This window comes from Talpa europaea (genome assembly GCF_964194135.1).
Source record: "Talpa europaea genome assembly, chromosome: 9".
Lineage (NCBI taxonomy): Eukaryota > Metazoa > Chordata > Mammalia > Eulipotyphla > Talpidae > Talpa > Talpa europaea.
In genome coordinates, this window is record NC_140076.1 from 18,772,208 (window position 1) to 18,795,076 (window position 22,869).

General features: G+C 49.4%; 1 protein-coding gene across 2 annotated transcripts; it reads left to right on the forward strand.

Moving 5' to 3' along the window:
• Nucleotides 1–686: 686 nt before the first annotated feature.
• LCK (LCK proto-oncogene, Src family tyrosine kinase) lies at nucleotides 687–20,382 on the forward strand (the record flags this gene model as incomplete). Of its 2 annotated transcripts, XM_084242611.1 has the most annotated exons (13): nucleotides 687–729; nucleotides 10,439–10,548; nucleotides 10,843–10,924; nucleotides 11,143–11,233; nucleotides 11,431–11,529; nucleotides 11,978–12,081; nucleotides 12,238–12,387; nucleotides 12,687–12,839; nucleotides 12,978–13,157; nucleotides 15,995–16,071; nucleotides 16,158–16,311; nucleotides 16,396–16,527; nucleotides 20,180–20,382. In XM_084242611.1, 12 exons carry the CDS (start codon nucleotides 10,444–10,446, stop codon nucleotides 20,380–20,382), a joined length of 1,530 nt encoding a protein of 509 aa, XP_084098737.1. The 2 variants fall into 2 exon arrangements, with proteins under 2 accessions (XP_084098737.1, XP_084098736.1); XM_084242610.1 differs by lacking the exons at nucleotides 687–729; nucleotides 12,687–12,839 and having other exon boundaries at nucleotides 10,444–10,548.
• Between the last annotated feature and the right edge of the window lie 2,487 nt (nucleotides 20,383–22,869).

Sequence of the window (22,869 nt, forward strand, 5' to 3'; positions counted from 1 at the left end):
GGAGCAGCAGGCATGGCAGGAGAGGACTGCTGCGCCATATGGGTAGCTCTTTGGCAGGCCAGGGGATTGAACTCATGCTGCAGAGGCTGCGGATAGCTTCACAGTGCTGTGCTTAACCCCTTGTGCCACCAGAGAGGCCTAATACATGGAGATTTTTTTTTTAAGATTTATTTATTTATGCACACAAGAACTGGAGTGTAAGCAACATGTGCAGGGGGTGAGAGGATTCACTAGAGAGAATGGGGAGCGGAACAGGCAGATCTACTGAAATGCGGTGCTGGGGGAGTAGCAGGCGAGGCAAGAGAGGTCTGCTGCACCATGTGGGAGGCTCCTTGGCCGGCCAGGGATCAAACTCATGCTGTAGTGGCTGGCAATAGCTTGATAGCGCTGTCTTTAACCCCTTTGCCACCAGGGAGGCCCCGATAAATGGAGATCGATCTTACCTTTTGAATGATTTTAGCTAAACATTAGGGCAGAAATGGGGGCAGAATGAGTAATGGTGAGGATGTTGAGTAGCTATTTCCTGGCAAGTACTGTTGTTTTGTGTTGTCAATGTTGGGAGCCACAGACATAACAGATCAGCAAACTGAAGACAGGACTTATGGCCTCCTGTGAAGATGGAGTGGCCCATGAGAGGGGCACCCACTGCTGTCACAGGGGGCAGGGCTAAGTGGACTGTCTGCTCATGTCTATGCCCCCAGCACCAGATCAGAGCCTGGCACATAAGAGGTACCCATTACATCTTTGTTCATTCATTGACCAATTAAGAAAATTGTGTCTCCTCTCACTTCTGACAGAAGCCTAAGTCCAGGGGCCTCCCTGGTGGCACAAGGGGTTAAGACACATCAATGTGAGGCTATCTGCGGCCTCTGCAGCATGAGTTTGATCCCCGGCCAGGGAGGTGATCCACATGGAGCAGCAGACCTCTCCTGCCTTGCCCACTGCGTCCCTCAGCAGTGTATTTCAATCTGCGTGTTCTGTTCCCCAATCTGTCTCTGGTGAATCCTCTCACCCCCCACACCTCTGGCCTGTACCCCAGTTCTTGTGTGCATAAATAAATAAATATTAAAAAAAATCGTAAAAATAAAAGAAGGCTAAGTTCACAGTTCTCTCTCAGAGTGCAGCATTTTCCAGAAGGTGACCTGTGGGTGATGTAGGTGAGTGATTGTCACAAGTAATGAATGGACGTTCACAAATGTGGATCGATGTACCACATTATGAGTCTACGTTAATGTATACTGATTTCTATTTATGGCTGGTGATTCTGGCTGGTGATACTGGCTTTCCATATATGGCACTGCAGTTTTCATTTTAGGTAAATAGTATATTCAAGGTGAAAATATGACCCTTGGAAGTGCCAAAAATCATGAAGAAAATTGAAAATGATTGATAATTTTGATTATCTGGAAAATACCTAAGTCTGGTGTAATGAAATACCCATGTGGCCTCAAATAACAATTGTTCTGATTTATTCAGCCCCAGCTATGTACCAAGCACCATGTTAAGCACTTTATTATAGGGGATCATCTACATATCACATAGAAGGCTCATAAAACCTTAACTTCAGGTCCTACTTTTTTTTTAAGATTTATTTATTTATGCATACAAGAACTGGGGTGTAGGCCAGAGGTACAGGGAGTGAGAAGATTCACCAGAGACAGAGTGGGGAGCAGAACAGGCGGATCTACTGACATAACACAGCTGAGGGGAGCAGCGGGCAAGGCAGGAGAGGTCTGCTGTGCCATGTGGGTTGGTCCCTGGCCAGCGGGGGATAGAACTCTTCTGCAGTGGCTAGTAAGAGCTTTACAAGTGCTGTCTTTAGCCCCTGTGCCACCAGGGAGGCCCTGCAGGCCCTACTTTTACTCCCATTTTGCAGATGAAAGAACTAAGAAAGGTTCAGAGAGGTTTAATAACCTGCCCAAAGGCCCTCTGGGAGACCTTGGGGTTGAACTTAAGTCATTGTGACTTGGACATGGTAAGCTGAACATCTTCAACCTGAGACTCCCAGAAACTTTAATGAAGCAGCGTGGATTGCCAAGTTGTAAGGAAGGCTCCGCCCTGATAAAACCTCTATGAAGCAGAATGCACACAAAGGGGCAGAGGGAGGGCTCATTAAGAGCAGCTACTCGGTCCATAGTTACTGGCTGGAGGGCCTCTGCCAAAAATAGCTTAGAATAACATTGCTCTATGGCCGTTATTTATAGCAATAATTAACTAAGAGTCAGCTCTGGGTTCCAACCTCTCTCAGTGTGGGAGAATAAATCATCTTGTTTGCTTTTAAGAAAAGTCTTTAAAAAAAAAAAAAGATTGTTGATACATACAAGAACTGGGGTGTAGGCCAGAGGTACGGGAAGTGAGAGGATTCACCAGAGACAGAGTGGGGAGCAGAACAGGCAGATCTACTGAGATACACTGCTGAGGGGAGCAGAGGGCGAGACAGGAGGGTCTGCTGTACCATGTGGGTAGCTCCCTGTCTGGGGATGGAACTCATGTTGTTGTGGCTGCTGATATCTTCATAGTGCTGAGACTTAATCCCTTGTGCCACCAGGGAGGCCTGAAAAGTCTATCTTTTGTTCTCTGTGAATTCTGTAAACTTACAGAGTTTGTTCAAAAGGGGTGTCATATCAAAAAGAAACATGCAAAAAAAAAAAAAAAAAAGAGGGAAGTCAGGACACACCCTTGCTTTACCCAGTAGAGACTGCTAACCAGCAGCTACCCCAGACCCTTGAACTTGAACACAATGATGAGTGCCGTGTGGTCGCTCATGGCTAAGACTCCTCATTGAACTATGTGACTTTATCAATAAGCTAATCTTGGCCAAAGAAAAAAGCCAAGAAAATGTTTCAAAGGATTCCTGACAGATTTTGCCCTAACATTGCCAGGAGCCCAATGGTCTGCAGGGGACTAGCCCATCTGCTCTTGATCAAAAGCGTTAGTTCAAGAAACCCAAGCAAGAAGAGGAGTTTATGGTTTAGGGAACAAAAAGAACTACTTTTTTTTTTTTTTTTTTTTACACTTGATCTTAGCCAAAAGGCTGAGAAGAGATACTTTATTTATTTATTTTTTAATAAAGGGACAAGATACATTTCAGGCCCAGCCAGGTGAGATAATGTCTATGGAATTGATGAAAGCGATTAATTGGCAGGAATCAGAACTCATCATGATATAATTCCTAAATTACAGTGGGATTGAAAAATCTAGTCTGGGAGCTTTTTGATCTATTCTCCACAGTGAGCAGGTTCATTCTGAAGTTTGATTTTGATGTTTTTGCCTACTAAACGATTTCATTTAGGTACTAGGTGTCTTGTTTTCTATTTCAGTTTCTAATCAGAGACTTATCTAAGTATACATTATAAAAGGGCAAAAAGGGTTGGGGCCTGAAATCAAGCCCCACTGTGCTCTCCAGGTTTAAAACCTTAGGAAAGGGGCCCTCTGCATTTGGCACAAAGTGCCCTGGGGCCTGCTGACAGCCTTGAGTTTGATCAATAACATTACAGGGCCTCCCCAGTGGCGCAGTGGTTGAACGCTGGGTTGCGAAGCTGCCCGCAGCCTCTGCAGCGCCGGTTCGATCCCCGGCCACCGGGCAAGGGTCCCACATGGCGTACAGACCTCTCCTACCGCCCGCTGCTCCCTTCAGCAGTGTACTTCCTTGTTCTGTTACTGGTTCTGGTGAAATCTCTCACCCCGCCCCCCCCGCACTTCTGACTGTACCCAGTGCTTGTATACATAAATAAATAAATAAATAAATCTTTAAAAAAAAAAAAATTACAGATCCTAGTAAGAGGAGACCTACACTTCACAAAATTCCTGCACTTGACCTTGAATTCCTGAGTTTGCAGAAGAGAACGTTCTGTTTTATTTATGCCAAATCTGCCCTTCGTGGTGGGTTCTGAGAGTCCTGGGGATTCCTTAGCTTGGTTCTCTCTTTCTTTCTCTCTTTCCCCTCCTCTCTGGCCTCCCTTTCTGTCAATGAGAAATTTATATTAAGCTTTAATTTTGATTTTCTTTTTACTGACCTCATTTATTAACCTTGTTAGACTATTTTGACTACCGGCAATCTTTGTCAAACTAAGATCAGAAGGATAGGACCCACATTTTGTAAAAATAGATGTACGCACAAATGACCTCACAATTACATGGGGACACTAACCACACACAGTCCGGTCTTGTTATATAGCCATCTGCACACATGGACTCTGACACACCATCACAGGCTTCCCCATGAGTGGACTTGAATTCATCATCCTGGTAAATGTATGGAGGTCCTTGGATGATGCTGATTCATTCAACATCATTTCATTATAATGTTTTTTTTAAAGATTTATTTATTTATGCATACAAGAGCTGGGGTACAGGCCAGAGGTGTGGGGGATGAGAGGATTCACCAGAGACAGAGTGGGGAGCAGAACAGCAGATCTACTGAAATACACTGCTGAGGGGAGCAGTGGGCAAGACAAGAGAGGTCTGCTGCGTCATGTGGGTCAGCTCCCTGGCCTGGGGACTGAACTCTTGCTGCGGTGGCTGCCCATAGCTTCATAGTGCTGCGTCTCAACCCCTTGCGCCACTAGGGAGGCCCCGTTTCATTATAATGTTGACGAGAAAAAAACCGAAACCCTTACAGGGCCACTGTCGATGTGGACTTGGCACGTTCTGTCCATGTCAGGGTGAATTTTCTCTGAGTGCTCCAGTTTCCTTCTGGATCCCAAAGCTGTGCACGTGAAGTTAATTGGTGAGTCTAAATTGCCCTAGCCTGAGTGAGTGTGATGTGTGGGGGTCCGCGATGCCATGGAAGCCAAGGGCTGGTTCCCACCTTGCTGCCCTGATGCTGGTAGAGGCTTTGGCCGCCCTTGACCTGAACTGGAATAAAGCTGGGTGGAAAATGAAGGAATAGAAATGATTGTTTGATATTAGACGTGTTTTGGGGTTTTAGAAGAGCAATGATTTTTTGTGTGTGACCAGAAAAACACCTTAGGAATTTAAGTCTCATTTATATCAATTAGCCTATGGTAATGTTGGTTTCCTTTTGCTTAAGATCACAGTTTCCAAAAACCTGTTAACAATGACAAGTTAAGTGAGGATTTACTATACATGCAGAAACCCGTATTCTAGGTGGAGGGAGATTAGCTGTGGAGAGAAAGGTCTTTGTAAACAGCCAATGATCCGAATTTTTTTTTAAGATTGATTTATTTATGCATAGAAGAGCTCGGGTGCAGGCCAGAGGTGCGGGGAGGTGAGAGGATTCACCAGAGACAGAGTGGGGAGCAGAACAGGCGATCTACTGAAATACACAGCTGAGGGGAGCAGGGGACGAGACAGGATAGGTCCGCTGTGCCATGTGGGTCACCTCCCTTTCTGACCAGGGAAGCGAACTCGTGTTACAGTGGCTGGCGATAACTTATAATACTGTCTTTATATATATATATATTTTTAACAATTGTTTTTTTTTTTTTAAGATTTATCTATTTATTTATACAAGCACTGGGTACAGTCAGAAGCGTGGGAGGGTGAGAGAATTCACCAGAGCCAGAGCGGGGAGCAGAGCAGGCAGCAGGACCGAAGTACACTGTTGAGGGGAGCAGCGGGCGGCAGGAGAGGTCTGCGCGCCATGTGGGACCCTCCTCTGGTGGCCGGGGAGCAGCCGGGGATCGAACCGGTGCTGCAGAGGCTGCAGGCAGCTTCGCAACCCAGCGCTCAACCACTGCGCCACCGGGGAGGCCCTTTATATTTTTTTAAAGATTTATTTATTTATGCATACAAGAACTGGGGTACAGACCAGAGGTATGAAGGGTGAGAGGATTCACCAGACAGAGTGGGGAACAGAACAGGCAGATGTACTGAAATACGTTGCAGAGGGGAGCAGCGTGCGAGTCAGGAGGGTTCTCCCTGGCCGGCAGGGGATGGAACTTGTACTGCAGAAGCTGTGGAGAGCCTCACAGTTTGTGTCTTAACCCCTTGCTCCACCAGGGAGGCCCTCTAATGCTGTATTTAACCCCTGTGCCACCAGGGAGGCCCAGCTTCTCCATTTTTAAGGAGAGGCTGGTGAGGAATATCAGTGCTGAAAATCTTCCTTCCTGAGGTCCTTAGCCTTTTTCGTATTGTACCTTCCCCCTTCCTCCCTGTGGATGTCACGATTTTGAAGTTTTTGCCTACTAAACTATTTTATTTAGGTACTAAATATTTAGGTACTACTTTACTTTTTTTTCCTTTTATAAGATTTATTTTATTTATACAAGCACTGGGTACAGTCAGAAGTGCGGGAGGATGAGAGAATTCTCCAGAGCCAGAGCGGGGAACAGAACAGGCAGACTGACAAAATACACTGCTGAGGGGAGCAGCAGGCGCAGCAGGAGAGGTCTGCGCGCCATGTGGGACCCTTGCTGACAGTTGGGGATCGAACCGGCGCTGCAGAGGCTGTGGGCAGCTTTGAAGCCCAGCGCTCAACCGCTGCGCCACTAGGGGAGGCCCCTACTTTACTTTTTAATCAGAGACTCAATTAAGCGTGCATCGATAAAGAAATAATACAATTTGTCAAACTAAGAAATCATAGTACCTATTCTTTTCAGATTTGTGAAAACTTGAAATAATCTGCAGGCCTTCAACATACATTATCCTGGGGCCTCCTGCATGGGCTCCCAATGGCTGTAGGTTGGGAGCCACTCACCCAAGTATTGGGTGACATTGCTATATCCTGGGTCTTATTTTATTATTATTATTAAATTAATGACTTTGTTGAGGTAACATTACTTCACAACACTGCTTAAGTCCAAGTGTAAACTTCTTAGCTCAGCACCCTTATATACCACTCCACAGTCACCACCCAATAGCCAGTCACCATCCACTACAAATAGCATCCCCTTCTACCTGCACTCCATGGCCCCATGCTTCTCTGGTACCCACTGCCCTGTTGTCAAAGTGTATATGTTTATTTTTGCTCTGTAGCTCATTTAAAAAATATTAATTTTATTTATTTATGCATACAAGAGCTGGGGTGTAGGTCAGAGGTTCCAGGGGTGAGAGGATTCACCAGAGACTGAGTAGGGAACAGAACAGGTGGATCTACGGAAATACACTGCTGAGGGGAGCAGTGGGCAAGACAGGAGAGGTCTGCTGCACCATGTGGATTAGCTCCCTGGCCCGGGATCGAACTCAGGCTATAGTAGCTGACGATACCTTGATAGTGCTGAGACTTTACCCCCTGCAACACCAGGGAGGTCCTGTTGTTCATTTAAAAAAATTTATATTCCACAAATGAATGAAATCAATATGGTATTTGTCTTTTTCCTTGTTCATTCTGACTTATTTTTGTTTAGCATAATCCCTTCTATGTCCATCTAATAGCAAGATTTCATCTTTTTTATGGCTGAGTAATATTCCATCCCATAAACTTTCTTTATCCATTCATCTACTGGGTTGTTTCCATCCTGAGGTCTCCTGATTGCTACTAGGACCTACACTTCCAAGTTCACACTTTTGTGGAAGGCAGGATCTGCAACCTGTAGCAAGAGAGCTCCTGGAACACAAAACAAGACACAGAGTGAAATACAAGGGGGCCACATCCCCAGCAGAATTCATCTGGCTTATTTAACATATCCTGAGCTTTTTCTTTCTCATGGCCCCAATCTTTATGGACCTCAGGTGCTCTCAGGCCCTGAATCAGAACAGGCTGTAAGTTACCTGTATGCGCTCTTGGACCCTAGTCCTTTTCCTTCTCTAACCTGGCAAGCTTCCAGTGCTGTGACCTTCAGTTTAGATTCTTTGCCCCTTTTGCTGGCCTCTTTTCATCGTTGCATCCCAGTTCACCCCCTTTTTCAACCCCAAACTTTTCTCATCTTTCTCATGCCCTTTTCTGAAGTCTCTAAGAATGTCAAGCCTGAAAGGGATCTCACTGATCAACGTCCCCAATCCATTTGAAGGTGGTGCTCTTTCTACAGCATAATCAACCTGTGGTCGTCCAAAGCCTGTTTGAATATCACAAGCAACAGGATGCTCATGACCTTTTAGATAGCTCGGCTTATTTTAGGCTGGTTTCAAGTTGCTGTTAGCACTTTTCTGGAGGCTTTTGCTGCTGATCAGTTCCTGGCTATAGCAAAATTTGTAGTCCAAGAGTAATTTTCAACCCTAGAGGGGCAGACTCTGGTGAGCAAGATCTATCAAATATTCCCCCCCCCCTTTCTGGACTAACAGTGGGGAGAAGAGTGAATGTGTACCCTTTTCCTTGAAAGTCTCTTGATGCGATCTAAAACTCCATGCACATTTTGCAGTTTCCTCCATCACAAATCTATGTTTGTTTAACTATATGAATATGATCTTGTAACATTCATGCTCTGGGAACAGGCACACCCATGACTTCCGGTACCAGTGAGAGGTTGAGTATCTAAGTTGAAAAAAACATGAGCCTAAAGCATAGAGGATTATTTATCAGTCTCATTCTCCCACTCTCCAGAGAAGGTTGGTAGGACACAAGTAGAAGTCTTTCTAAACGCTGAACTAAGTAAACACTTATCAAGGCTATCAGAAAGGAATGATGGTTCCCATTTGGAAGAAAATGAAAAATGAGGCTTAGAAAGAATGATTTCAGCAAAGTCTCACAAAGTCAATTGTTACAACAGGGACTTGAATTTAGATCTTTCTGCCTCCAGGGCCTATCCTTGAGTCCTGATAATCAAAAACATTCTGACTTCCCACTTATACTTGGTCCAGCCTAAACTGGCAACTCTAGCTTTGTTCTTCTCCAGGCCGTTTTCCCTTTGTTCATCTAAAATTAGAAGTTAGGGTCTCTCTGGTGGCGCAAGGAGTTGAGCGCAGTACTATGACGTAATCTGCAGCCTCTGCAACACGAGTTCGATTCCCCGGCCGGGCAGGGAGCAGCCCACATGGAGCAGCAGACCTCTCCTGTCTTGCCCGCTGCTCCCCTCAGCAGTATACTTCGGTCAGTCTGCCTGTTCTGTTTCCCGCTCTGTCTCTGTTGGATCCTTTCACCCTCTACACCTCTGGCCTGTACCCCAGTTCTCATATGCATAAATAAATAAATAAATAAATCTTTAAAAAAAAACCCTAAAATTAGAAGTTAGACACGTTGGTTTCTAAGACCATTGCAGATGGGAAAATCTGTGCTCTAACCTTGCACATACCAGTCAACACATATTAATGACAACTAGCTCTGGGCATTTAGGCAAATATAGCACAGCTTGTGATCTTGACAAACCCCATTTCATCAAGAAGGTGGGAAAGTCAATGGGACCAACATATACATCGTCTCATCGTAACACTTAGTGCCTACGTTGTGACTGTGGTCTGAGTAGAATGTTCTAGGAGGCTGGGGTGAGAGGGGTACAAAGAACACTGGGAAGGCTTCACAGAGTAGGTGATATTTGAGCTGAGTCTTGAAGGTTGAGTAGCAGTTCAGTAGGTGGACAAAAGAGAACATCCCAAGGACGGGAAATCACATGTGTAAAGGCGTGGGTAAGAAAATGTGTGGTATTTGGGAAATGGAAGAGTAGCTCAGAACACAGGTTGTATGTGTGTGGGTGGAGTTGTGTGTGTGTGTGTGTGTGTGTGTGTATGTGAGAGAGAGAGAGAGAGAGAGAGAGAGAGAGAGAGAGAGAGAGAGAGAGAGAGAGAGAGAATAGACCAAGAAGGTGGATTTGACCTTAAATGCATGGTACACTAACTTATCTGAGGACTAGTGCTTTCCAAGTGGTTCTGAGGAGCAGCCTGGGGAAGGAGGCACCTCAGGGACTCCTGGGGGTTTCAGCAGAACAACACTATTACCTGCATTATCTATGAGTTCTACTTGATTTCATCTGACAGAAAGTTTCCACTGCTAAGTCAGCAAGCAAACAAAAAAGTTATGGCCAATAGGGCTGCTGAAGAGCTTTCTGGAGAAGCAGAAAGCCATCTTTAAAAGAGACTGTGCATGTGCAAGGATGGAGGGCAGAAGTCTGGTGGTTGGCTTTTGGAAGCAGGAGTCTCTTATTCAGCTTCCTTGACTGGAGAGGGGAACTGTAATTAAGAGGTGGGGTGCACCTATCTCTCTGATAGGGGAGCATCAAAACTTAGGTCTCCCTCAGGGCTTGAGAAGTGTGTGTGATCTCTAGGAGGTAGTCCCCCTACCAGGGGGATGGGCAGGGGAGAGGCAGGAAGTGGGCAACTAGACTGACAAAGGTGCCTGTGGCGGTTTGCCCATCCCAGGTGGGAGGGCGGGGCCTAGGGCTCTGTCTGGGCCTCTAGTGACTTGACTTAGAACCTATGGGCTCAGAGAGAATACTAGTTAGGGGCTAAGATCCCATTTCAGCTTTTCTGTGCTTTGTAGATGGGGGGCCGTGGGGGCTGAGAGTTTCAGGTAGTTTTGGAAATTCCCAGGGCAGTGCCCTAGGATGTCTGATTTGGGGGAGTAGATCTTGGGGGAGCCCCTTCTACCCCCTCTTTATTCCTCCAGGGACCATGGGCTGTAGCTGCAGCTCAAACCCTGAAGATGACTGGATGGAAAACATCGATGTATGTGAGAACTGCCATTACCCTATAGCCCCACTGGACAGCAAGGCCACGGTAAGAGGCAAAGCAGGAGGCTTGGCCAGGGAGTTGGTGGAGTCCAAGGGCAGAGAAAGAAATGGACCTCCTACAGGACCTATCTTTTAAATAGCACAGCCACCCTTCCCCCTGGAATACTGAAAGGAAAAGAGGCCTGGGGCCTGGAGAGGGGAAGGGACCCTTTTAAAGTCACCCAGCAAGTAGTTCAGGAATTCCTGGATAAGACCCCACAAATAGCAAGCAGAGTAATGATGGAGGGGAGGGAGCTGGCCTGTCTCCTCTCTGACTCCATTCTCACCTCTCACCCCACAGCTGCCCATGCGGAATGGCTCTGAGGTCCGGGATCCTCTGGTCGCCTATGAGGGCTTCAACCCTCCGGCCTCCCCATTGCAAGGTGACCTCAACCAGTAGGGCCTGGATGATAAGGCCTATGGATCCTGGCTATCCCCTCTATCTCCTCCCCACTAACCCTCTACCCTGTCCTGCCTCTTAGCCCCCCCCACCCCCACATCCCCACCTCTCCCACCTCCCCTCACCCCGCCTCCTCTTACCCTGTAGCCCCTGAACTCCACATCCTAGCCAGTGGTTCACCCTGACTCTCTGTCATCACAGACAACCTGGTCGTCGCCCTGCACTGCTACACACCGGCTCACGATGGAGACCTGGGCTTTGAGAAGGGTGAACAGCTTCGTATCTTGGAGCAGTGAGTACCCCACCCCACCTTGCCTTGCAGAAGTTTGTGAACAGGGGCTCCTCGAACCTCAGCCCTCCTGTGCTCCCTGGTTTGCGTGGACACCCTTGAGACAAAACGGGAGGCTCCCAAGCACAGAGCTGGAGGGCAGGGTAGTGTGGCTTCCCTGGGGGCTCTGAGCAGAGAACGCTGACGGCCGCTTTGCGCAGGAACGGCGAGTGGTGGAAGGCACAGTCCCTGACCACGGGCCTGGAAGGTTTCATCCCATACAACTTCGTGGCCAAAGCGAACAGCCTGGAGCCCGAACCGTGAGTGGGGGCTCGTCGTGAGCATAGGTGGGAGCAGCCCTGGGGACCCGGGAAGACAGGAGGACTTCCGGTGGCGCAGTGGTTGAGCGCTGGGTTGCGAAGCTGCCCGCAGCCTCTGCAGTGCCGGTTCGATCCCCGGCCGCCAGGCGGGGATCCCACATGGCGCGCAGACCTCTCCTGCCGCCCGCTGCTCCCCTCAGCAGTGTACTTCGGTCCTTCTGCCTGCTCTGCTCCCCGCTCTGGCTCTGGTGAATTCTCTCACCCTCCCGTGCTTCTGACTGTACCTAGTGCTTGTATAAATCAATCAATCAATCAATCAATCAATCTTGTATAAATAAATAAATCTTTAAAAAAAAACAAAGACAGGAGGACTGCTGGGGGGCTGTGTGCATGCTTGAGGGTGATGGCGGGAGAATGGATCAACAACCTTCGCTGCTGCCTTGCGCAGCTGGTTCTTCAAGCACCTGAGCCGCAAGGACGCAGAGAGGCAGCTCCTGGCGCCGGGGAACACGCACGGATCCTACCTGATCCGCGAGAGCGAGAGCACAGCCGGTGAGCGCCGCGGGCCTCGGGCAGGGGCTCGGGGGTCCGGCCCCGGGGGGGCCTCGGTGCGCGGGGTTCGCCCCAGCGGGGAGGCGGCGTGACGAAGGGGGCCCCCATGAAGTCTCACCGCCCTCTCTTGCATCGTTCACCCATTCATTCACTCAGGATCGTTTTCCCTGTCGGTCCGGGACTTCGACCAGACCCAGGGAGAAGTGGTGAAACATTACAAGATCCGTAACCTGGACAACGGCGGCTTCTACATCTCCCCCCGCATCACCTTCACGAGCCTGCACGAGCTGGTCCGCCATTACACCAGTGAGCCCGGCAGGACCCCTCAGACGCGCGCCCGGGGCTCCCTCACCCGCGCCCCAGCAGTCTGCGTCCCGCGGGGGCCGCTCGGGGTTCCCTCCACCCGTCCCTCAAGACGCCCCTTTATTCCCCGAGGGCGCGAGGGGCTGTGTCCTCTAGCCCCAGGAGTCGGGCGACAGCCCCCCACCTCCCTGCCCAGTCCGCTTCCCCTGGACGGGGGGGCCTGGCCAGAGGGGACTAGGTGGGATCCCCGAACAGGCTCCCCGCCCCCTTTGACAGTCCTGCTTCTCCCCCTTTCTTGCCAGATAACCCGGACGGGCTGTGCACGCGCTTGAGCCGCCCCTGCCAGACCCAGAAGCCCCAGAAGCCGTGGTGGGAGGACGAGTGGGAGGTGCCCAGGGAGACGCTGAAGCTGGTGGAGCGGCTGGGGGCCGGCCAGTTCGGGGAGGTCTGGATGGGTGAGTGCGCCCCCAGGGCCGGCGGGAGCGGGCGCGGGGGACCCGAGGTCGCGGGAGCCCCGCCGCGAAGCCGGCCTCGGGGCAGCTGCCCGGCTGGGGGCCCCGCGGCGGGTGACGCCCCTCCCCGCCTCGCCGCAGGGTTCTACAACGGGCACACGAAGGTGGCGGTGAAGAGTCTGAAGCAGGGCAGCATGTCCCCCGACGCCTTCCTGGCCGAGGCCAACCTCATGAAGAAGCTGCAGCACCAGCGGCTGGTGCGGCTGTACGCGGTGGTCACGCAGGAGCCCATCTACATCATCACCGAGTACATGGAGAACGGTGGGCGCCGCGCGGGCGCCGCCGCTGGGGGGCGCTGCTGCGCCCCGACCCCGACGGAGGGTGGAGGAGAGGCGCCTGTGCCGTTTTAGCGGGCGGTTTCTAGAGCAGTTTTCCTGGGCCCCTGAAGACACCTCCGGGGCCAGAAGTGTGTCACCTGGACCACCTGGGAGCCCGGACTCGGAAAGAGCTTTCGTTTCCTGTTAACCCTGACCCGCAGTCCCCTTTGCCTTGTTCACAGTCCTTCCTTGCTTCCTGATGGGTGGTTCCTCAGCCCATTTCTCCCCCTTCTGCCTCTGAGCCCTGGGAGGGGAGATCTGCCCCCAAAGCTCCCTTTTTCAGTCCTGAGTGAGCCCATCTCTATCCCTTGGTCTGCTCTGGGACAGGGCGAGGGCCCCAAGAAGGTAGATAGGTGTTTCCAGGCTCAGCTTAGCCACGAACTTGCTGTGTGGCACAGGCTGCATCCCTAGTCCACCTCTGGGGCTCAGTTTCCCCATGTATTCCAGCAGAAATCTAAATGGATTTACTCAGAAATAATTAAGAGTAGTCATTAATATAGGCCATCAGTCAGGGTTAGAGTTGGCTGGGTGAGAATCTGGCTTCACAATGGTGTGGTCTCGGGTTCGTCATTTCACTTCTGTTGGCCTTGGTTTTCTCCCCTGTCTAATGGTGAAAATAATGCACTAATGCACTAGTAACTTTATCATAAAGTCTTTGTGAGGATGAAAGAGTTAACAAGCAATTAGAACAATGCCTGCCCTGTGTTAACCAATGTTTGTGGTTGTTAGCTGGCTCTGAATCTTTGGGAGTATGAAATCTTTCCCTCTTTCAGGAATGGGAAAAAGTTGTTCATTGGCTATTTGGTCTGGAAGTGGCAAATAGTTTTTATCATGTGGGCCAACTTCAGCTGGTAGTTGCCTAGAGCTTTGTGTTGAGAAGGGTTCTGAGGCGCTCTGAAAATGAGCGCTGGGATTGATCTGTCATGGACACACAGAAGAGTGGCAATACAAGTCCACATATTTATTGGGTGAGACCCTTATCTCTGATGACTAACTCAGCAGTCATAGTGGGGGCACTCAAGTTGTTATCATCTTTACATAGTTTTAATCTCTTTTTAAAATATTTATTTATGCATACGAGAACTGGGGTACAGGCCAGAGGTGCGGGGGTTGGTAGTGAGAGGATCTACCAGAGAGAGAGAGAGTGGGGAGCAGAACAAGCTGATTGAAATACACTGCTGAGGGGAGCAGTGGGTGAGACATGAGAGGTCTGCTGTGCCACATGGGTAGCTTCCTGGCCGGTATCAAACTCGTGCTGCAATGGCTGCGGATAGCTTCCTAGTGCTGAGACTTAATACCTTGCGCCACCAGGGAGGCCCAGTTTTAATCTCTTGAGAAGGGCCAGCCATCACTAGCTCTGTTCCAGCAACTCCCATCCTTGGTCTTCTCTTAGTTACCCTCTACCACCTGAGTTCCTCAGGTCCCCAAACACCTCTTTCCATACTCCATTTAATACATTCAGCACACATTTACTGCTGCTTGCTTTGAGTTAGGCACTGGCTATGTGGATAGACCAAACAAGCTTCCTGCTATCAAGGAAATCTGATTTTAGTTATGAGCACTAGGAAACCAGGGTCTGTGCCATAGAAAAGTTCCAGCATGCCACAGGAATGTGGATGATGATGCAATTTATTATGCCTGGTAGGATCTAAAGAGGCTTCCTAGAGGAAAATTATATCTGGGTTATGAATGGAAAGTAGAATTTTTAGCAGCAAAATAAAGACTTTGGGGTAAGAACCCAGTGGTCTATGTGAAAAAAATCCCAAAATTGTCTAGGGTGGTTGGAATGAAAAAGGCAGGAGTCAGGGGAAGAGAAGAAGCTACAGTTGTGGACCATGTAGGGCTTTGGAGTTTGGACCATGCAGTGAATGCCCGGCTGAGGAGTTTGAGTTCTACCCCATTGTTGGCAAGAAGCTTACAGACCTCTCAAAATGTGTCCCATCCTAATACTCCCCCCAAAGCCCCTCCCCCCAAAAAAAAAGACTTTCATATACCTCAGACATCCTCTCCCTGAACACACTGCTTTCAGACCTCCAGTTAGGGGAGAAGAGTCTTGGAACTCCCCCCCCACCCCGCCCGCCCCAGGCAACTTGGGTCTTTCTTCCTCCCTCCCTCCCTCCTTTCTTTCTTCCTTTCTTCCTTCCTTCCTTCCTTCCTTCCTTCCTTCCTTCCTTCCTTCCTTCCTTCCTTCCTTCCTTTCTTCCTCAGATTTATTTATTTATGCATATAAGAGCTGGGGTACAGGCCAGAAGTGCAAGGGGTGAGAGGATTCACCAGAGACAGAGTGGGGAACAGAACAGGCAGACTGACTGAAATACACTGCTGAGGGGAGTAGGGGGAGAGACAGGATAGGTCTGCTGCACCATGTGGGTAGCTCCCTGGCAGGCCGGGGATCTAACTTAGGCCACAGTGACTGATGATAGCTTGATAGCGCTCTGTCTTTTTCTTTAATATTTATTTTTTTATGCATACAAGAGCTGGGTTGCAGACCAGAGATGCGGTGGGTGAGAGGATTCACCAGAGACAGAGTGGGGAACAGAACAGGCGGATCTACTGAAATACACTCCTGAGGGGAGCAGCGGGAGAGACAGGAGAGGTCTGCTGCGCCATGCGGGTATCTCTCTGGCTGGCCAGAGATGGAACTCGTGCTACAGTGGCTGCGGCTTGCTTCATAGTGCTGTGCTCAACCCCCTGCACCACAAGGGAGGCCCAATAACGCTGTGTCTTTAACCCCTGTGCCATCAGGGAGGTCCCATCAGCAATTCTTGCTTCTGCCCACAGGGAGCCTGGTGGATTTTCTCAAGACCTCCACAGGCATCAAGCTGACCATCAACAAACTCTTAGACATGGCAGCCCAAGTAAGGAGACTGGGAAGGGTGGGCATGGACACCAGTCAGTGGGGTAAATCCTGACCCAGGACCACTGACCTGTACCTGGCCTGCAGATTGCAGAGGGCATGGCTTTCATTGAAGAGAAAAATTATATCCACCGTGACCTGAGGGCTGCCAACATCCTGGTGTCTGATACCCTGAGCTGCAAAATTGCAGACTTTGGCTTAGCACGCCTCATTGAGGACAACGAATACACAGCCAGGGAGGGTAGGTATGGGATATAAGGGAGGTCTGGGGCCTCCCAGAGTCTGGCCAAGCAGACCCATGTCACCTCACTCTGCCTACTACCAGGAGCCAAGTTTCCCATTAAGTGGACAGCACCAGAAGCCATTAACTATGGGACATTCACCATCAAGTCTGATGTGTGGTCTTTTGGGATTCTGCTGACAGAAATTGTCACCCATGGTCGCATCCCTTACCCAGGTCAGTGCCAAGGATGGGAACTGAAAGGGGGCTAGGGGAGGGCAACAAATCCATGCCTTTCCATTCACTTCTTCCAAGGCACAGTAGCTGAACTTTTTTTAATTTTTTTTAATAGAGGCATGTTTTATTTATTTGTTTGTTTGTTTTGTTTATACAAACACTGGGTACAGTCAGAAGCGCGGGAGGGTGAGAGAATTCACCAGAGCCAGAGCGGGGAGCAGAGCAGGCAGAAAGACCGAAGCACACTGCTGAGGGGAGCAGCGGGCGGCAGGAGAGGTCTGCGCGCCTTGTGGGACCCTCCTCCGGTGGCCGGGGAGCAGCCGGGGATCGAACCGGCGCCGCAGAGGTTGCTGGCAGCTTCGCAACCCAGCGCTCAACCACTGCGCCACCGGGAGGCCCCAGTAGCTGAACTTTTTAAAAAGATTTATTTCTTTATTTATGCATACAAGAACTAGGGTTCAGGCCAGAGGTACGGGGGTGGGGGTGGGGTGAGAAGATTCACCAGAGACAGAGTGGGGGGCAGAACAGGCAGATCCACCAAAATACACTGCTGAGGCTGAGAGAACAGTGGGTGAGACAGGGGAGGTCTGCTGTGCCATGTGGGTCAGCTCCCTGGCCAGGGATCGAACTTGTGCTGCAGAGGCTGCCGATAGCCTCATAGTGCTGAGACTTAATCCTTTGCACCACCAGGGAGGCCTTATCTAAACTTTTTAAACAGATCCTTCTCTGCCCTCCCGGGGATGGGACTCCAACATCCCTAAACAGAGGTCACATCTCCGTGGGCTGGCTGCCATCTATGACTCAGAATCTCTCCTTTTTAGTGATCCAAGCTCTTTTCTTTAGTTTTGAGACAGGCAGCCTAGGATCGTAGAAGAGGATCTGGCCTGGGAGATCTGGCCTCCCTTTTATTACCAGATCTGCCATGATACTAACTTTCTGCATATTCTTGATCAGATCGTTTATTCTTTCCCCACCTGCAAAATGTGAGGTTAGAATAGCGTCTCTCAAAAGTGTCAGGTTTTCTTATTAATCATCACTTTGGGCAAGTGGCTTTAGGCAGGTGATTTACCTCTCTGAGCCTCAGATGTAAAAACAAGAGGTGATTTGTGAGAGTCTGACTCATAGTAGACACTAAACATTCACTCCCCCCCTTCTGAAGTTGCTTTCTAAAGAATGAGAGAGAGATGTAAACAATGTATTCTCACCCTCTCTCAACTCCCTCTCTCTCCTTCACCCTATCAATTTTCCCTTTTGAAAGGAACTTGCTAGGAAAGTCTGGAAAAGAGATATGGATCCAAAGGTGGGTAGGGAGGCCCTGGAGCACAGAGGGTGGATTTACAGAAACTTCACGTCCCCAGAGCAGTGTGCACAGAACTTTGCTTCTAGGTAGGTAAAGGCACCTTGGCATCAAGGGGGAGCCTGGAGGACTTCCTTGCCCCATGGCAGAGTCCAAGGGCTGTGCTGGGCCTAGAACCACACTCTAATTGTTCTGCTAAGTGCCCTTCCTGCTCCTCTGCTGTGCTACAGTAGCAAACCCATAGAGAATTTCTCTATTAGAAGAAAAAAGGCAGTGAAAGCAAGTTGATAAATGGCAACTAACACATCACTGCAGGGTCAGGGAGACAATGGGGAATAAAAAAGGGCCTGGGTGAACTTGCATCTACTGCAGCAGATGGTTACCATCAAGACATGGGGATTGGGCCTTCCTGGTGGTGCAAGGGGTTAAGACACAGCCTATGAGGCTGTCCACAGCCATTGCAGCACAAGTTCAATCCCCGGCCTACTAGGGAACAACCCACATGGTGCAGCAGACCTCTCCTGACTCGCCCTCTGCTCCCCTCAGCAGTGTATTTCAGTCAATCTGCCTGCTCTGTTCCCCACTGTCTCTGGTGAATCCTCACCCCCCACACCTCTGGCCTGTACCCCAGCTCTTTTATGCAAATATAAATAAAAAAAATCTTAAAAAAAAAAAGACATGGGGATCCCCAAACCAGTTCTTTAGTCTTTTTGGTTGTTGTTGTTGTTAAGGATTTATTTATGCATACAAGAACTGGGCACAGGCCAGAGATGAGGGGGTGAGACAGAGTGGGAAACAGAACAGGCAGACTGATGAAATACGCTGCTGAGGGGAGCAGCAGGCGAGACAGGAGAGGTCTGCTGAGCCATGTGGGTAGCTCCCTGGCTGGCCACGATCTAACTCGTGCTGCAGAGGCTGCAGACAGCTTCACAGTGCTGTGCTTAACCCCTTGCGCCACCAGCAAGGCCTTTAGTCTTTTCAAGAGAAGCCAGAAATTGGAGTTTCAGGAAAGTTTGCCCATTTCCAAATGTGCCCATTCCCTATCAATTTATGATTGATAGGGACCAAACCAAAGCAGGTCAGCGGCTCTCTTTGGACTGGCTTTAGCTTATGGGCTTTGTACCACACCATGGGTGTTTAGTTCTCTGGCTTGTGTCCTCCAGTGTCCTGACTTTGAAATGTACCCATAGCCGGAGGCCTCTGGGATGAGGCCCAGGGAAGAGGGCTATCTCTTTTGACGAGTCCCAAGCTTCCCAGGAGCAAAACTGCTATTTTGCCAGGACCCTATAAGGGTTTAGTCTTTGGAGACTGCCTGTCAACAGGAGACTGAAGGAGGAACCAGAGGCCACATGGGTAATTTAGAAACAAGAAACTGATTCTGCCATGACCATGTGGGTCTGCGGAGCAGCCCTTTTTGGGGCCCACATGTTAGGAGCCTACCTGGGAGGTAGGACCAGCTCAAAGGGAAGAAGCTTATGCACAGATAATTTCACCTGAGTCATGAAGGGGCTTGTGGACCTTCTCTACCCCAGCAAAGTCTGCTTTGCTGAGACCCAGTGTCCAGCTGGCTTCCTGATGCTTCTCATGTGCCTGGTCTCTCACAAAGCTGGAGAAACCTTATCTCTGTCCTGGCAGGGGCCTCCCATCCTGGCCTGGGCTGCGACCACCCCAATTGATCACAATGGCAGGTCCTCTTCTCAAAGTCTCTGCTTTCTATGCACTGGGGGCTTATATACACCATCTCATTCGATTCTCATAACAACTATGAGGTAGGAGCTATGGTTGTTTCCACTTTCCAGATTTGAGGCTCACAGAGGTGAGGGGACTCACCCATGCATGCTCTCACAGCCAACATGTGTGCTTTACTGAGTGTCTAAGCGTCAGCAGACATGCAAGTGGCACAGCTGACATTGAGCACGTACCGCTAGTGTGCCTGTACCATCAAGGAAGGCCCAGTTTTTTTCAGACGGGTGTTCACACCAGGCCAGTTGCAAAATATTCTGAATGTCACCCCTGCCCATGGGCTTTCAAAGCCAGTGCTTTTTTTTTTTTTTTTAAGATTTATTTATTTATGCATACAAGAACTGGGGTGTAGGCCAGAGGTATGGGGGAGTGAGAAGATTCACCAGAGAGACAGTGGGGAGCAGAACAGGCAGATCTACTGAAATACATTGCTGAGGGGAGCAGCGGGCGAGGTAGGAGAGGCCTGCTGTCCCATGTGTGTTGCTCCCTGGCTGGGGATCAAACTTGTGTTACGGTGGCTTGCGATAGCTTGATAGCGTTGTGTTTAACCCCTGCACCAACAGGGAGACCCAAAGCCAGTGCCTTGACGTCATTTCTCCCATAACCTTCCAGGGATGACCAATCCCGAGGTAATTCAGAACCTGGAGCGAGGCTACCGAATGGTACGACCCGAAAACTGTCCAGAGGAGCTGTACGATCTCATGAAACTGTGCTGGAAGGAACGCCCGGAGGACCGGCCCACCTTTGACTACCTGCGCAGCGTGCTGGATGACTTCTTCACAGCCACAGAGGGCCAGTACCAGCCCCAGCCCTGAGAGGTCCAGCTGGCAGGGTCTTGGTGCCCTCCCCCCATCTTTCCGAAGTTGTTGGGGGATATGAAGTTCTTGTGCCACCCCCACGTGGCCTATGCACATATGGACTCTGCACATGAATCCTGCCCACATGTAACACACACTTCTTATGTCTCCCACATGGATTCTGCAGCTGCGTGGGCTCTCCACATGTGTCTTGCATATGTGGGCCTGTGCATGTATGTCTTGGACATCTGTCCAAGGTGTCCCCTCTGGGTCCTTCCATTTCCACCAGACAGAGGAGAAAGGCCTGTGATGGACACCAGCTTCTGCCCACTCCCTTTCCTTTTCCCAGGTCATGGACAAACTCCTTCAGGGCCTGGACCTTATGTAATACCTCTATGTGCTCCTCCTCAGTGCCTGCCACACATCAGGAGCCCAATAAATGTCTGTTTGTTGTTCTACAGTTCTACATTTCTCTGCCTACCACGCCTATCTCTCTTTTTTGGGAGGGGGCAATGAGGGTTCTGAGTCACCCTGAATTGGGGTAAAATATGGGAGGAAGGGATGTCTGAACTCTTTTCAGCACTAGTGATGCTGAGGATCAAGAGGCAGTCCCTACACTTTGCTGTATGAGCTCTATGAACTGCTTCAAATGGGACAATTTTTCTCACCCCATTCTAGAGGATTCCTGGAGATCCCTAACCCTCCCTACTACATATAGGTAAACAGCATTAAAGAAATATACCTACTGATTCATATTCAATATGTTTTGATTCACCTTCAGTGTTTGTTTTTTTTTAAGATTTTTAAAAATTTGTTTATGCATACAAGAACTGGGTGGTAGGCCAGTGTTGCGGGGGGATGGGGAGTAAGAGGATTCACCAGAGACAGAGTGGGGAGCAGAACAGGCAGATCTTCTGAAATACACAGCTGAGGGGACTAATAGGCAAAAGAGGAGAGGTCTACTTGTCATGTGGGTTAACTTCCTGGCAGGGGATCTAACTCAACCCATAGTGTCTGGAAATAGCTCGATAGAGCTGAGACTTTACCCCCTTCAGTATGTTTTTAAGCACTGAATTAATTCACTTTTTTTTTTTAAGATTTGTTTATTTATGCATACAAAAGCTGGAGTGCAGGCCAGAAGTGCAGGGGGTAAGAGGATTCACCAGAGACAGAGTGGGGAACAGAACAGGCAGATTAACTGAAATATGCTGCTGAGGGGAGCAGCAGGCGAGACAGGAGAGGTCTACTGCGCCATGTGGGTCACCTCCCTGGCCGGGATCTAACTCATGCTGCAGTGGCTGCAGATAGCTTTACAGTGCTGAGACTTAACCCCTTATACCACCAGGGAATTAATTCACTGTTTTAACAGTTCTAGACACATAGGATAAACAGTGAAAAAACAAACAAAAATCTCTGGCCGATGATGCTGACATTCTAATAAGGAAAGACAGGCAGTAGTCATCGCAAAGAAGTAAATGATATGGCATAAAATAAAGGATATGGTATGCTATGAGGTGCTAAGTACTAATGGGAAAATAGAGAAAGGTGTGGGGAATTAGTGTTTGGGGGAAGGTTTGCATTTGGGTGATCAGGGAGGCCTCATTGAGAGGGTGACTTTTGAACAAAGATTTGAAAGTGAGGGCCTCCCCCCGGTGGCGCAGCGTTTGAGTGCTGGGTTGCGAAGTGCGAAGCTGCCCGCAGCCCGCATCTTCTGCAGCGCTGGTTCGATCCCCGGCTGCTGAGTGAGGGTCCCACATGGCGCGCAGACCTCTCCTGCCGCCCGCTGCTCCCCTCAGCAGTGTACTTCGGTCCTTCTGCCTGTTCTGCTCCCTGCTCTGGCTCTGGTGAATTCTCTCACCCTCCCGCACTTCTGACTGTACCTAGTGCTTGTATAAATAAATCTTTAAAAAGGAAAAAAAGAAAAGAAAGTGAGGGAGTGAGCCAACTTGTATTAAGGAGGAGGGTCAGTTAGAAGGAATAGCCTGAGGCAGAAGATGCCTAACAAGGGTGGCGTGGGAGAATAGGAACAGATCCTAGGAGTCCTGGGGCCTTGTGGTCTTTGCAGGAGCCGTTTTAAGGAGACTACAAGGATTTGTTCAGAGCCATGACATGGTCTGACTTACCTTTTTTTGAAGACTTATTTATGCATAAAAGAGCTGGGGTGTAGGCTAGAGGTGCAGGAGGGCGAGAAGATTCACCAGAGAGAGAGTGGGGAGCAGAACAGGTGGATCCACTGAAACACACTGCTGAGGGGAGCAGCGGTGGAGACAGGAGAGGTCTGATGCACCTTGTAGATAGCTTCACAGTGCTGAGACTTAACCCTTTGTGCCACAAGGGAGGCCCTGATTTACTTTTTAAAAGGGTAGTCTTTATTGCTATCTTAAAACTAGATTGAGTCAGCGGCCAATTTCTAAAATGGGAGATTTTTCGAGTAACTCTATATTTCTGCCTTCTCTTGAAAAATAAGATTTGATCCCATTGTTTGGGTTTATCTGTCCTCATGGA